This window comes from Spermophilus citellus (genome assembly GCF_964194105.1).
Source record: "Spermophilus citellus genome assembly, chromosome: 5".
NCBI classification, from domain to species: domain Eukaryota; kingdom Metazoa; phylum Chordata; class Mammalia; order Rodentia; family Sciuridae; genus Spermophilus; species Spermophilus citellus.
The window spans coordinates 109,849,282-109,865,409 of NC_138186.1; the positions used below are offsets into that span (position 1 = coordinate 109,849,282).

The following is a 16,128-nucleotide window of genomic DNA, read 5'->3' on the forward strand; positions in this document are numbered from 1 at the left end:
ATTTTTGATCACTCAGTGTTTCTTCTTCCAACTGAAACTAAATGATAATTGATATAAAAATTATATGATGGAATAATTAGAATACTTTATGTATTTTATGTATTATTATCTTATAAAAGTATTTAAATGACAAGAGTAGTAAACCATTCATTTTGTGAATATGAATTTAACATTCAGATGTGAAGAAAGATAATGGAAATATTATCAAAGTATTATTTTAGCAAAATGGCAGTCTTATTTGTAAATGTGTTTGATAGATATTTCCATAATTTCATGTAAGTAATCTTTTCTAACATGTAGGTGATGTTATAGTTGGGGTCTTGTCTTTTGCATAGTTAACAGTCATGTAATAGGAATTAACTTCCATGACATAGATTTTTCAAAGGAGCAGGCATACAAAGCATTTGTTTTCACTTCATACTTTTAAACAATGTTTGCTTTTCTGTAATGCTAATATTATTTTACTAGCTGCCTTTTGTTAATGGAAATGTACATAATTATTTATAATTCTAAGTTGGTGCAGATTTCTTCTAAGCTTATTAATATTAATGGCAACTGATAAGGTACAACATTGCTCAAGATGAAAGTCTTCTTTTCCCCCAGCAGCTAACTTCTGTTTATCAAAGCCATATTCTCCCTGCCCTTTGAATTCATATCTTTATGAATACAAATAAGTTCCACATTTCAGAACCAGGTCAGGGTAGTGAAAGGTTTGGAAAGCTGAAAAAAAGGTTAAAGTTTACTGCAAAATGCTACATTTGTCATCATAATTGCAAAGTAAGTCATTAACTGCAAGACAAGTGCATTTGATTAGTGGCATAGTTCATGATTATTTTCATTAGGAAGAAGAAGCTTTGCCTCTAATGAAAGCATTCAGACCAAAGAACATGGAATGAGTGCAGTATAAATAAAATATTAATAGATTTCTTAATGATGACTTTGCAGGAACAATGTAAAAACATAGGCTAGAATGTTCTGACAGAAAACAAGATACTATGCTGGGAATGTCCTAGCAATATATTAAATGATCAAGTCTTTCGTTTTCCAAACCCTTATAATAAATTTAAAATTCTTAAAAACTCATTGGGAATCAAATCTATCAATTGACATTGGCCTAAAATCAGGAAAAGCTCAAAAAAAAGTGTGTGAGTAACTTTCTTTGTTAGATGTTAAAAGTGTGACTGCATGGTTTGAGCTTTATCTTGTGAAGCTCTTGTTTGTCAAACTGTTGCTGGTTAGAAAACACACATATGTAAAAGGATAATATAAGGGAAGAGTTACCATAGCTTTTGAACCTCCTAGGGGCTTAAAAAAATACACATTGATAATGACATTAATGATTGATTATAAAATAATTTAATTCATTTGAATGTTTAAAAAGTTAATTTTAAGACAAGAAAATAATAAGAAATTAGATTTAAATTTTGACATTTTCACTGGCTTTTTTCTCTTGTATTTCTATTAGGAAACATTGTTTTGCTGAGTTAATGAATATACTTATGTATTAGAACTTGATTCATTATTTGAATCATATATTATTTTTAAATGACTCCTCTGACAATTGATAAATTTTATGTTAGACACATGAATACACTAAATACTCTCATAAAATATTTAGCTTTTCATAGCTTGTGATTTTTCTAAAAAAATGAGTGAAGAAAGATTGTTTGTTCTCAATGCACATTAATTAAAACCCCATGTTGAGAAATCCCAAGTTGAGATTTTTTAGGCTCCAGACTTTCTATGAATTCAGAATTCTATTCATTATGTAGAAAGGAAGAATCTATTCAAAATCAATGTGTTTAGATCATACTGGAATTTTGAAGAGAGTTCAAGCAAATGTTTTTCCAACTAAGACTTTATTATTGCATGCCTTGATGATTATGAATTCATTCATCACATTCTACATTTTTTTGTAGAAAATTCTGAAAGAAAATGTCAGAAAAGTTCACACAGTAGAATTACAATCCATTTTGGAAGAATTGTGTCTGAACATCTGATTTTAGTTTAAATCCCAATAGAACTCCTCAGTCCTGTTTAAATGTTTATAGAGATGGGCATATCATTTCCTCTTGGACAAAGTTTTCCATGTTTGGACATTTCTCACTGCATATATTAATTTGTGAGAAGCTTTTAAACGCCCAAGTTCTCCTTTGCCAGTTAAATGACACAAGCTTAAACTTATTTCACAGTCCAGGTCTTCAAGTATTTTTTAAATTTTTTTTTAGTAAAAAATTTTAAAATATATATACCTTTAGTTGTAGATGGACACAATACCTTGATTTATTTATTTTCATGTGGTGCTGCGGATAGAACCTAGTACCTCACCCATACCAGGCAAGTACTGTACCACTGAGCTACAACTCCAGCCCCCAGGTCTTCAAATATTTGAAGATAATTTTCATGATTCTAGTAATTATTCACTCTGGGCCCAAACTCACTATTTGCTTCAGTGTGTCTTATAAAAATTTAAGTCCTAAACTGAATATGCTCTAGTTTGTTTATGCCTTTTAATTACTACAATTATTATTCATAAAAATGAAATTTTCTGTGAGTAAATACTAACTTTAAAAAATAATTTAGAACAGTATAAAAGACATTTTAGTATCCAAAAAGTATATAAGATGAATACTTATCTAATGATTTTGGCACTCTTCTACTCAGTGAGTTAAATTCATATGAAATCATCCCCAAGAGCCATAGTATGACTGGTTGTATGCATATGTTGACCTGTGACTATACTGTAACTCTACTTTGCCCTAGCTAATTCAGTTAGAAGAGGGACCAAATGGCTGACTGTTTATTAATAATTTTAAATTATAAAGGATGACCAGGAAATTTGGGAAAAAAACACTATTTTTTCACTTTCCTAACAAAAATTAGTCTTCCAAAGTGAACATGAAAATTTAAAAATGTGTAGACATTCCTTTTCTTTCTCCTTCTCCAAAATCGTAGACTTACTTGAATATTAAGCTGCAGGCATTTGAGTGAATTAATTCTCTTATAACAAACTGAAAATGTTCAGAGACAGATAAAATGCAAAAGTAGTGAAATGTAAATATTATATTAAATAAAAAAAATTTATTCAGGATGATACCTTTGGGTTTTTATAATAATGTGCTATCTGCTGATGTACTGGCATCTCTCCTCTCTTTATTAACAGACTTCTATCTCCTCTGTAGCCTGTGATCAACTGTCTCTTGGGGTGGCTGCCATCTTCGGGCCTTCACACAGCTCATCAGCAAATGCGGTACAGTCCATCTGCAATGCTCTGGGGGTTCCCCACATACAGACCCGCTGGAAGCACCAAGTGTCAGACAACAAAGATTCCTTTTATGTCAGCCTCTACCCAGACTTCTCTTCGCTCAGCCGTGCCATTTTAGACTTGGTCCAGTTTTTCAAGTGGAAAACCGTCACAGTTGTATATGATGACAGCACTGGTAAGAAAAATTAGTAGTCTTTGGGCTATGCTTTAAATATATATCATTTTCTGGAGCCTACTACGAATTTTGTGTTCTTGGTTTTTGTTTGGTTTTTGTTTATTTGTTCATTTTTAAAAATTAAGTTAAGAGAAGGAAAGACATTTGGAACCAGATATCAATCCTAATTTCATGTATACAGATAACAGCAAAATACAGACTTTTTGTCTGTTTGTATATTAAGCACTTTTTTTTTCTTGAAGTGTCAATTAGCTTTAACCATAAATTGGGCAAAGGATAGAGATAGTATGAAATATAATATTGAGATGTTTATTCAAAGAATATTTCTAATAGATTGAGGATAATTTCCTGCAGCTATCAGTGAACTTGTCAAGAAATTCATAGTTTTGCCTCATTTTTTTTCATCTGTTTATATGCAAATAATGCATATGGAAAGTAATAAATTTGTTGAGATTTCTTTCTCAACTGTGCAACAACACAATAACCATTGAAATACTTGTGAATTTTTGGAACTACTCTTGTGTAGACACCATTTAGGGATTTAGAGACTAGAACGTACAAATGATATTTATTGAGTGTCTTAAAAGAATATTTTAATGAATACTTACTGACTGGAGGTTATGCAAATTTCTTGTTTTAATGTATGTCAATATTTTTATATATGAATGGTTAACTTCAATTTTTAACTAAACACAAGTCTTAGGCTGAGGGTACAGTTCAGTAGAGCACTTGTCTAGCAAGCAAGAGGTCCTGGGTTCATATTATCCACCAGCATTGAAAAAAATAGTTGCAGAGAAATTTAAGAAAATAAACGATAAAAATAAACTTTTAATATCTGTTGGCAGTTATAGAGGTGAAGGAACTTAAAACAAAGCAATATATGATTGACAGAAACATAGCTAAAATTTTATGCTATTTTTTTCAATACTCTACCTAGTGTTCTTTAAATTAGAATATAAAATATTTTATTTTAGGGCCCTTCACTATACTTTCTTAAATATACCAAAATTTAAATTATTTTAATTTAAATTCTTCCCAAGAGTATGCCAGGAACACATTTAGTTTACATATGCAGATACAGAGGTCTGCTCCAAAATTTGTTTATTTGTTAAGAATATCGATTAATACAAATTGGCAAATAGGAGCTTTTTAAAGAGAACAGGAAGTTACAGGACTTGAGAAATGAAGATATTTTTTAAAAGTGTTTATTGGGAAATAGACAAGTTTGAACAGAAATATAAATGTGTGTGTGTGTGTGTGTGTGTGCATGCATGTGTGTATAATAAAATATATATATTTAATTAAAGCTGCGTATGTTTATTGGAATCCTGACTTCAGATTAAATTTATTACAATAATGTAAGTTGCTTTTTATAGAAGCTTTGTCCCTTTCATTTCTTTAAAGGTGATGTAGATTCTTGGAGATTTCAAAGGTCTTCAATTATTTAAATATTAATGCCAATTTAGAGTCATTACAGAATTATTTGCAGGATAAGTATGGCTTAAAAATTCTCTTGGGAAAATATTTATTAATGTTCTATTTCATGCAACATTTAATTCAACAAATATTGATTGAGTACCTGCTACAGGCCAAGGACAGTTACAGATATGATTGCAAGCAGTAAAAGAAGCAAAGTCCTTGCCTTTGTTGAGTTTCTAATTCACATTTAAAGACATATCTTTATTTATGATTTTATAATTATTCTTAATGAGAAAATTTAATTTTAACTGACCATTTGTTTCTTTTAATGGAAAGCACTTTTGAGAACCTGGGTATTCATGATTATTTTATGTGATACAACTGACTTTAAGGCAGGTAGAAGAATCTCTTTAAAATATGTTCAGAAATATATGAAAATTGAATGTTTGTCTTCTTCATATTTAAAACTCTCAAGGTAGAATTTTAACGATGGAATTAAAAAAAGAAATTGTAAATTTCACAGGAAAACGTGATTATTATTTGGTGACTTTGGAAGAGATCTCTTTATAGCTAGCACTGTGAACTGAAATGGGTAGCCCCCCACCCACCAAGATAAACTGTATTGACTCTGTTAAGGACTTATGAATCAATTATTTACTGTAGGACACACATGCAACATTTTATTTATATTTTCCTTTTTCCTTTTCCAGATTTATTTGTTATGTATACTATTCCTCCCATTTATATTAATTTCTCTTTCATTGTGTTGTCCACTTTGATACATGATAATTATATTTTCATCCAGTCTTTGTTCCCTCCCCGAAAACAGATGGGATGATAGATGAAATATAGTGCAAGAGTAGGAGAAATTCTTAAACTGATGTTAACAGGAGATATTTATTTTTTATGATAATTAGCATTTGTTGTTGTCGTGGATGAATGCTTTTAAACACCATGACAGTCTGTTATAGCTCTGAATGATGTCCAAAAATGATGGAAAGGAATTGGCTTCAGAAACAAAGCTGTGTTTCTGTCAGTCACTTTGGAACATATGATTCATTTTAAATATAAACTAAAAATAAGTTGGATAGCTGTCAGCTTGTAAGTGATTCAGGGATAAATTGTGAATATTCACTTTAAAGTATGTTTCATCTTTGTTTATAGATCAGTAGTTCATTAACAGAGAACTCTAGGATAGTAAGAAAAAGTCTGGGATTCTACTGCCAATTTTGCTGCTAAGTGATTGGAACAATGGTGAAAAAGAGAAGATGGGAATGAAAAAGACTACAGAAATGAGCAAAAATGCATTAGGCCTTGTGATAGTTCCTGTTCCATAAATTATTTCAATTAATCTTCAAAGCAGTTCTTGAGTACAAAAGGACCCTAACCCCATCATGCCTATTTCCTCCTATAACTGGCTCTCCTGATTACTCAGGCTGAGACAGAAAAATAAACATTTTCTCTGATTTCTTCCTTACTGGGACTCTACAATCAAGCTCTGTTGGTTGTCAGTTCTGTACCTTTTTTATTTGCTTATTGCTCTACACACTACCACTTCTTAAGTCAAAATCAGCATCATCTCTTGTGTATTATGATTAACAACCTTCTAATTGGATTCTCCATTTCAATTCTGCATCTCAGTAATCTAACCTCTACACTGCACTTTTTAAAAATGCAATTCTTATCAGTTTCTCCTTTACTAGCTTCTCATTACTCTAAAAATAACATCCAAATATTTTTTTATTGGTTGTTCACAATATTACAAAGCTCTTGACATATCATATTTCAAACATTAGAATCAAGTGGGTTATGAACTCCCATTTTTACCCCAAATACAGATTGCAGAATCACATCGGTTACACATCCACATTTTTACATACTGCCATATTAGTGACTGTTATATTCTGCTACATTTCCTATCCTCTACTATCCCCCCTCCCCTCCCCTCCCATCTTCTCTCTCTACCCCATCTACTGTAATTCATTTCCCTCCATGTTTGTTATTCCATTCCCCTCACAACCTCTTATATGTAATTTTGTATAACAATGAGGGTCTCCCTCCATTTCCATGCAATTTCCCTTTTTTTCTCCCTTTCACTCCCACCTCATGTCTCTGTTTAATGTTAATCTTTTCTTCCTGCTCTTCCTCCCTGCTCTGTTCTTAGTTGCTCTCATTATATCATAGAAGACATTTGGTATTTGTTTTTTAGGGATTGGCTAGCTTCACTGAGCATAATCTGCTCTAGAGCCATCCATTTCCCTGCAAATTCCGTGATTTTGTCATTTGTAAGTGCTGCGTAATACTCCATGGTGTATAGATGCCACATTTTGTTTTTATCCATTCATCTATTGAAGGGCATCTGGGTTGATTCCACAGTCTAGCTATTGTGAATTGTGCAGCTATGAACATCAATGTGGCAGTATCCCTGTAGCATGCTCTTTTAAGGTCTTCAGGGAATAGTCCGAGAAGGGCAATAGCTGGGTCAAATGGTGGTTCCATTCCCAGCTTTCCCAGGAATCTCCAAACTGCTTTCCAAATTGGCTGCACCAATTTGCAGTCCCACCAACAATGTACAAGTGTACCCTTTCTCCACATCCTCGCCAGCACTTGTTGTTGTTTGACTTCATAGTGGCTGCCAATCTTACTGGAGTGAGATGGTATCTTAGGGTGGTTTTGATTTGCATTTCTCTGACTGCTAGAGATGGTGAGCATTTTTTCATGTACTTGTTGATTGATTGTATATCCTCCTCTGAGAAGTGTCTGTTCAGGTCCTTGGCCCATTTGTTGATTGGGTTATTTGTTATCTTATTGTCTAATTTTTTGAGTTCTTTGTATACTCTGGATATTTGGGCTCTATCTGAAGTGTGAGGAGTAAAAATTTGTTCCCAGGATGTAGGCTCCCTATTTACCTCTCTTATTGTTTCTCTTGCTGAGAAAAAACTTTTTAGTTTAAGTAAGTCCCATTTGTTGATTCTTGTTATTAACTCTTGTGCTATGGGTGTCCTATTAAGGAATTTGGAGCCCGACCCCACAATATGTAGATCGGAGCACACTTTTTCTTCTATCAGACGCAGAGTCTCTGCTTTGATATCAAGCTCCTTGATCCATTTTGAGCTAACTTTTGTGCATGGTGAGAGAAAGGGATTCAGTTTCATTTTGTTGCATATGGATTTCCAGTTTTCCCAACACCATTTGTTGAAGATGCTATCCTTCCTCCATTGCATGCTTTTAGCCCCTTTATCAAATATAAGATAGTTGTAACTTTGTGGATTAGTCTCTGTGTCCTCTATTCTATACCATTGGTCCACCCACCTGTTTTGGTACCAGTACCATGCTGTTTTTGTCACTATTGCTCTGTAATATAGTTTGAAATCTGGTATCGCTATACCGCCTGATTCACACTTCCTGCTTAGAATTGCTTTTGCTATTCTGGGTCTTTTATTTTTCCATATGAATTTCATGATTGCTTTCTCTATTTCTATAAGAAATGCCATTGGGATTTTGATTGGCATTGCGTTAAACCTATAGAGAACTTTTGGTAATATCGCCATTTTGATAATGTTAGTTCTGCCTATCCATGAACAGGGTATATTTTTCCATCTTCTAAGATCTTCTTCTAATTCTCTCTTTAGGGTTCTGTAGTTTTCATTGTATAAATCTTTCACCTCTTTTGTTAGGTTGATTCCCAAGTATTTTATTTTTTTTGAGGATATTGTGAATGGAGTGTTTTTCCTCATTTCCGTTTCAGAAGTTTTGTCGCTGATATACAGAAATGCCTTTGATTTATGCGTGTTGATTTTATATCCTGCCACTTTGCTGAATTCATTTATTAGTTCTAGTAGTTTCTTTGTAGACCCTTTTGGGTCTTCTAGGTATAGAATCATGTCATCTGCAAATAGTGATAATTTAAGTTCTTCTTTTCCAATTTTTATGCCTTTAATTTCTTTCATCTGTCTAATTGCTCTGGCCAGTGTTTCAAGAACTATATTGAATAGAAGTGGTGATAGAGGGCATCCCTGTCTTGTTCCGGATTTTAGAGGGAATGCCTTTAACTTTTGTCCATTCAGAATGATGCTAGCCTGAGGGTTAGCATAGATAGCTTTTACAATGTTAAGGTAAGTTCCTGTTATCCCTAGTTTTTCTAATGTTTTGAACATAAAGGGATGCTGTACTTTGTCGAATGCTTTCTCTGCGTCTATTGAGATGATCATATGGTTCTTATCTTTAAGTCTATTGATGTGGTGAATAACATTTATTGATTTCCGTATATTGAACCATCCTTGCATCCCAGGGATGAATCCTACTTGATCATGGTGCACAATTTTTTTGATGTGTTTTTGTATTTGATTCGCCAGAATTTTATTGAGGATTTTTGCATCTAGGTTCATTAGAGATATTGGTCTGTAGTTTTCTTTTTTTGAGGTGTCTTTGTCTGGTTTCGGAATCAGGGTGATGTTGGCCTCATAGAATGAATTTGGAAGAGCTCCCTCTTTTTCTATTTCCTGAAATAACTTGAAAAGTATTGGTATTAATTCTTCTTTAAAGGTTTTGTGAAACTCCGCTGTATACCCATCCGGTCCTGGGCTTTTCTTGGTTGGTAGTCTTTTGATGGCTTCTTCAATTTCATCCATTGATATTGGTCTGTTCAAATTGTGTGTATCCTCCTGACTCAGTCTGGGCAAATCATATGACTTAAGAAATTTATCGATGTCTTCACTATCTTCTATTTTATTGAAATATAGGTTTTCAAAATAATTTCTAATTGTCTTCTGTATTTCTGTAGCATCTGTTGTGATATTGCCTTTTTCATCCCATATGTTAGTAATTTGAGTTCTCTCTCTTCTTCTCTTCGTTAGCATGGCTAAAGGTCTGTCGATCTTATTATTTTTTCGAAGAACCAACTTTTAGTTTTGTTAATTTTTTCAATAGTTTCTTTTGTTTCAATTTCATTGATTTCCGCTCTGATTTTAATTATTTCTTGCCTTCTGCTACATTTGCTGTTGTTTTGCTCTTCCTTTTCTAGGGCTTTGAGATGAAGTGTGAGCTCATTTATTTGTTGGTTTTTTTCTTTTTTTGAGGAATGACCACCAGGCGATGAATTTTCCCCTTAAAACTGCTTTCATTGTGTCCCATAGATTCCGATATGTTGTGTCTGTATTTTCATTTATCTCTAAGAATTTTTTGATTTCCTCCTTTATGTCTTCTGTAACCCATTGATCATTCAGTAACATATTGTTCATTTTCCATGTGATGTAGGATTTTTCCTTCCTTCTTTTGTCATTGATTTCCAGTTTCATTCCATTATGATCAGATAAAATTCATGGTATTATCTCCACCCCTTTATATTTACTGAGGGTTGCCCTATGGCATAATATATGGTCTATTTTTGAGATGGATCCATGTGCTGCTGAGAAAAAAGTATATCCATTTGATGATGGTTGATATATTCTATATATGTCAGTTAAGTCTAGGTTATTTATTGTGATATTGAGTTCTATAGTTTCTTTATTCAACTTTTGTTTGGAGGATCTGTCCAATGGTGAGAGAGGTGTGTTGAAGTCACCCATAATTATTGTGTTGTGGTCTATTTGATTCTTGAACTTGAGGAGAATTTGTTTTATGAATGTCGCAGCGCCATCATTTGGTGCATAAATATTGATAATTGTTATGTCTTGTTGGTGAATCGTTCCTTTTAACAGTATATAATGACCTTCTTTATCCCTTTTGATTAACTTAGTCTTGAAGTCGATTTTATTCGATATGAGGATGGCCACCCTTGCTTGCTTACGAGGACCGTATGCGTGGTATATTTTTTCCCATCCTTTCACCTTCAGCCTGTGTATGTCTTTTCCAATCAGATGTGTCTCCTGGAGGCAGCATATTGTTGGATTTGTTTTTTTAATCCATGATACTAGCCTATATCGCTTTATTGGAGAGTTTAAGCCATTAACATTCAGAGTTACTATTGATATATGGTTTGTACTTCCATCCATGTTTGATTATTTATCCTTTTTTAAAAAAATTTAGTTTGTTTCTCCATGATTATCTTTCCCCTCGCCCTCTGTCTTTACTGAGCCACTTCCCACTGATGGTTTTGGTTATTGTTTTTCATTTCTTCCTCGTGTAGTGTTTTGCTCAAAATGCTTTGCAATGCTGGTTTTCTGGCTGCAAATTCTTTTAACTTTTGTTCATCATGAAAGATTTTTATTTTGTTGTCATACCTGAAGCTTAATTTTGCTGGATACAGAATTCTTGGTTGGCATCCATTGTCTTTCAGTGTTTGAAATACATTGTTCCATGACCTTCTTGCTTTCAGTGTCTGTGATGAAAAATCCGTTGTTAACCTTTTTGGTTTACCCCTAAATATAATCTGCCTCTTTTCTCTTGTAGCTTTTAATATTTTCTCTTTGTTCTGTATATTGGTTATCTTCATAACAATGTGTCTTGGCGTTGGTCTACTGTGATTTTGTGTGCTCGGTATCCTGTATGCATCTACAATTTGTATATCTGTTTCCTTTTTTATTTCTGGAAAATTTTCTGTAATTATTTCATTCAGCAGGTTACTCATTCCCTTGGTATGAATCTCTGTGCCTTTCTCTATCCCGATGACTCGTAAGTTTGGTTTTTTTATGTTATCCCAAATCTCTTGGATGTTTTTCTCATGATTTTTTACCAGCCTATCTGAGTTGGCTAGACTCTTTTCAAGATGATATATTTTGTCTTCATTATCTGACGTTCTGCCTTCTACTTGCTCCACTCTGTTAGTGATACTCTCAATTGAGTTTTTAATTTGGTTTATCATTTCCTTCATTTCTAGAATTATTGTTTGATTTTTTTATAATCTCTATTTCCTGATAAAGATGCTTAACTTCTTCTTTTATCTGTTTATGTAATTCATTTTCAATGTGATCTTTAAGGTTCCTTTCCATCTGTCTAAGGTGTTCCTTGAATTCTTTATATGGCCATTTTTCTGATGACTCTAGGTCCTCCTGAATATTTAGGCTGTCCTTCGTTGTTTGTACTCCTTTTCTTCCTTGCTTTTTTATGCTCATGTTACTTCTTGTTCTGGTTTGACTGCTGAGTTACTGTTTACTCTTGTAAATTTATTTGATGCTTGGGAGGAGAGATATTAGAAGGGAAGGGAAGAAGTCACTAAAGAGAATGAGTGTAGGCAGGTAGAATTCAAGAAAGGGGTAATAAGAAAATTGAAAAGAAATGAAAAGACAAAAGAAAAAAGTGAAAAGAAAGAAAGAAAAAACGAAAAAATAAAAATTTAAAATAAAAAAATTATAGTGGTAATAAAAAAATGGAAATTAAAGTTTAAAAAATAATAGTAATAATAATAATAGAATAAAAAGAATTAAAAAAAATTGAAACCATTAATAAGAAAGTTAAAGAACAACAATAACATCAACAACAAAAAGTGAAAATAAAATAAAATAAAAATACTAATAGTAATCATTAAAAAAATAATAATAATAAATGCAGTCATAGAGCTCGATTAACTTCTCTTCCAGTAGGTGGAGCTGTGCCCACTGTGCCAGGCTTCTCTTCTTGATAGGTGGGAACTAATCACTGTGCCTCAGCTCTTCTTCCCAGACTGTGCGGGTCTCCAATCCTGAGTGCCTAGGGCCTTCTCTTGTGGTTCCTCAAGCCAGGCCCCGCTTCCCTGTGACGCTCACCACAAGAGTGGCTACACGCCGGATCTGCTGCTCCTGGGAGCCCTGTTTTTATGGATGCCTGGGCACACCCTTTCTGTTTGCCTCCCTCAGACCCTAAGTTTGTAGGGCTTGGGGCTGAGGACCCCCAGCGAATTTGTTTGCCCTCAGGTAGCAACTCCCCTGGTAGTTGGTTCAAGGGACCTCTGTTGTCAGCACTGGTGGGAGCGATAGCCGGGAGTTCTGCGCTGCTAGTCCCACGTCACTCCTGATTCCCTGGGTCTGGCTATCGTGCTCAGTTGGCTTTTACCTCTGTGAGTTCAGGTGGGCCGACTAGTTATTTCAGCGGGATCATTAGTGCTGAGTCACGAGAAGCAGGTGAACCGGACCTAGAATGCAGCCAATCCGGGCTCGGTGTGTTCTGAGAAGGGCAGACTGTTCGCCCGGGATCCCCTTCAGCTCATTAGTGCCTAGTAGTCCTGAGCGAACAGTATTTTGACAGTTTACTTCTCCCTATGCCCGCGCAGCTGAAGGGGTTAGAGACTTGATCTCTCCGCGTCTGCCGCCATGTTGGATCACTTAGATTTTAAATTGTCACTCATCTTATCATCTGTTCCATTTTACTCGGGCAGCTCACTCGCGCGGTGAAGAGTCTGCTCTAAGGTACTCCGCGGGAAGCGGTGGCGGTGGCGGCAGCGGCCCAGCTGTGGCCTTCGGGACCCCTGGGGAGGGGGTGTGGGCTGGGGGAGGGGAGGCAGCGCCTCGGGGCCTGCGCGGGCCGGGTACTGGGCATGCGAGAGATCGGGCAGGGCGGGGGAAAGAAATTGAGATCTAGATTTAGGGAGTGAGCGTGAGAGGAGAGACGGCGGGGGAGAAGCAAAGCGGAAAGGCGGAGAGGAGAAGGAGAAGGGGTCGAGGGAGCCGGGCAGCTCGGGGGCTGCATCCTTATTGCTCGCGCTGAGGTCGTGATGGACTCACTCCACCTTGGCTGGAGTCCTGGCGGATTCACTCCACTTAGGCCCCTTTCTTGACACGGTGCTGAGTCTTTGTCGACAGATCTCCTTTAATGATCTTTACTTCTTCTTTTAAGACGCGGCAACATACGCTGCCCATCCAAATATTTTAAGAAGCCTGATAACTTATCTAGTCCCTATACTTCTCCAATAACATTTGAGTGTACATGTACCACTTAATTCTCTTAAATTGAATAATGAAGCTTTTTTTGAATTGCTAAAAGTGCTATTTTGTTCACCCAGAAAGCTCTTATTCTGTCCTCGTTCCTCCTAGCCACCAATTGCACACATGCACACATTTACACTTACACACTCATACATACCATTTGGCTTTAATGTCATGAAGAATGGCTTCCATGATTTCTGTTCCCAGTTCTGGAACTGGTGTCCCCTAATACATTCCATGGTATCACAGTAACTCCCATGAGAACACCTATCACACTGAATGTCTTTTCTTGGCTGTATCTTCCACTGGAGCAGAGCAACATGAGAGCAGAATAACCCTTACACTATTCAGGTCTATCAACAATTGGCTAAAATATTGCCTGGCTCATGGAAGTGCCTTAATAAATATTTAAGGAATGAAAACATGAAGATCTTATTATATCAGTTGTTTAGACAAGGAAACGCCAATGAGTTAAGTAATCTGCCAAAGTCAAATTCAATTAGGTAGATTTTTAAATACTTGCCATTGAATAAATAGATTTAATAATAATTTTCTGGTTGAGATAATTGCTTCTATAACTTTCAAAAATCATATAAGCAAGCTAGACTGAGATGTGTTTGTATTCAATTTCTACTATATGTTAGTTTTGCAGTGCTGGGACCAATATATCTAACAAGAACACCTTAAAGGAAGACAAGGTTATTTTAACTCATGTTTTTCAAGGTTCAGTCTATAATGGACTGACTCCATAGCTCAGGGACCCAGATGAGGCAGAAACATCATGGCAGGAGGATGTATAGGAAGAAAACTACTCAATCCATGATAGCCAGGAAGCAGAGAAAGAGAGGGGGGCAAGGGAGCACAACAGTAGTCAGTAACAAAATGTAAGTATCAAAGGCATGTTCCCAGTGACCTTCCAGCCATATCCTATCTGCCTATAGTTAGTAGTCCTGGCAAATTATTAATCCATCAAATGGATTAATCCTCTGATTAGGTTATAGTTCTCACAACCTAGTGATGTCACTTATGAAAATTATTTCATTGTCTCACATAGAAACTTTTCAGGGATACCTCATATCTAAATCATTTAAATTTAAATTTAAATCTACAATTAAACATGTATGTATTTGAACAATCATTCATCAAATTTCTTCGGTGTGACAGGAGCTACCTTAGAGGGAACAAGATCATGGAGAAAACTTTTGTCTTCATGAGATTAGTGTTAAGTGAGTGGTAGAGAGTGACAAGTGATAACAGCATGATTATGGCATAGTAAGTGCAGAGGAGTCAAGTAAACAATATTGTGGCAGCTCAAGAGAGGAAGGGCTAGCCAGGTATAGTGGCACACATCTGTAATCTCAGTGGCTCAGGAGGCTGAGGCAGGAGAAGCATGAGTTCAAGGCCAAACTCAGTAACTTGGCAAGGCTCTAAGCAACTTGGTGAGACTCTCCCTCAAAATCATTTTTAGAAAGGAAGGGGTAAGGATGTAGCACAGTGGTCAAGCACTCCTGGGTTCAAACTCTGGTACCAAACAACAACAACAACAACAAAACGAAGGGCTTAGAGCTACCTGGAAAGGACAGAAGAGAATTTTGGAGAACATGACCTTATGAAATTACTATGGCATATGAGTAGAAATGATTCAACTGGAGAAGAAGGAAGCAGATGGAAATGGCATGTTCAACTGTGAGGATGTCTGAGGGGGACACTTTGTTAGGACATTGCAAGCACTCTGTAATGATGGAATTAGAAACAAGGAAGGTGGGATATGATGAGGTAGAGTTTACAAAAGGATAGCAGAGGAGAGATCATCCAGAGCTTGTGACTTTCTATTCTCCCTTTTCTGGCTCCATTCTCCTACCCTGGATTCAACATGGCTATAGAAATAGCAGTGGTGTTTGTTGATGTGACCCTGCTTTCCAAACCATGATCGAGTGCCTCAAAGGTGGACATGGACCCATCCATTATTTTCCAGAAACTCAGAAGAGACATAGAGACATCCACCAGCATGCAGTAGTGTGGTTACCATGCTTTCTTTGTGTCATAACATTCTAGATTAAAATCCTGGCAGTGTTGTGTAATTCCACCAGCATGCAGTAGTGTAGTTACCATGCTTTCTTGGTGTCATAACATTCTAGATTAAAATCCTGGCAGTGTTGTGTAATTCTCATCAAGTTATTTGACTGCTCACGGTCTGAGTTGAGGCATTTCAAAGCTGAGGACAATATGCTCTTCACAGGATTGTTGACACAATTCATGGAATATATAAAATGTCTCACAGAACACACATAGTAGAAGCTTAAAACTAGCAGAAATACAAATGCCATATCTTATGTTCCATCTATTCTTTACTATAATCCATGAAAAAGTCATTGTTATTAACCCACCCTTTTCATATAAGAAAATTTAGATGCAGTGATTTGGCCAAGGAT

The 16,128-nt window shown here is 35.5% G+C and overlaps 1 protein-coding gene across 1 annotated transcript in view; it reads left to right on the top strand.

The window, feature by feature from the left end:
- GRIK2 (glutamate ionotropic receptor kainate type subunit 2) overlaps window positions 1-16,128 on the top strand; it is a 673,243-nt gene that overhangs the window by 217,313 nt on the left and 439,802 nt on the right. The window contains exon 4 of the mRNA XM_081296468.1: window positions 3,183-3,440. Coding sequence (XP_081152594.1) covers window positions 3,183-3,440 — 258 coding nt within the window. The remainder of the gene's footprint in view (window positions 1-3,182; window positions 3,441-16,128) is intronic.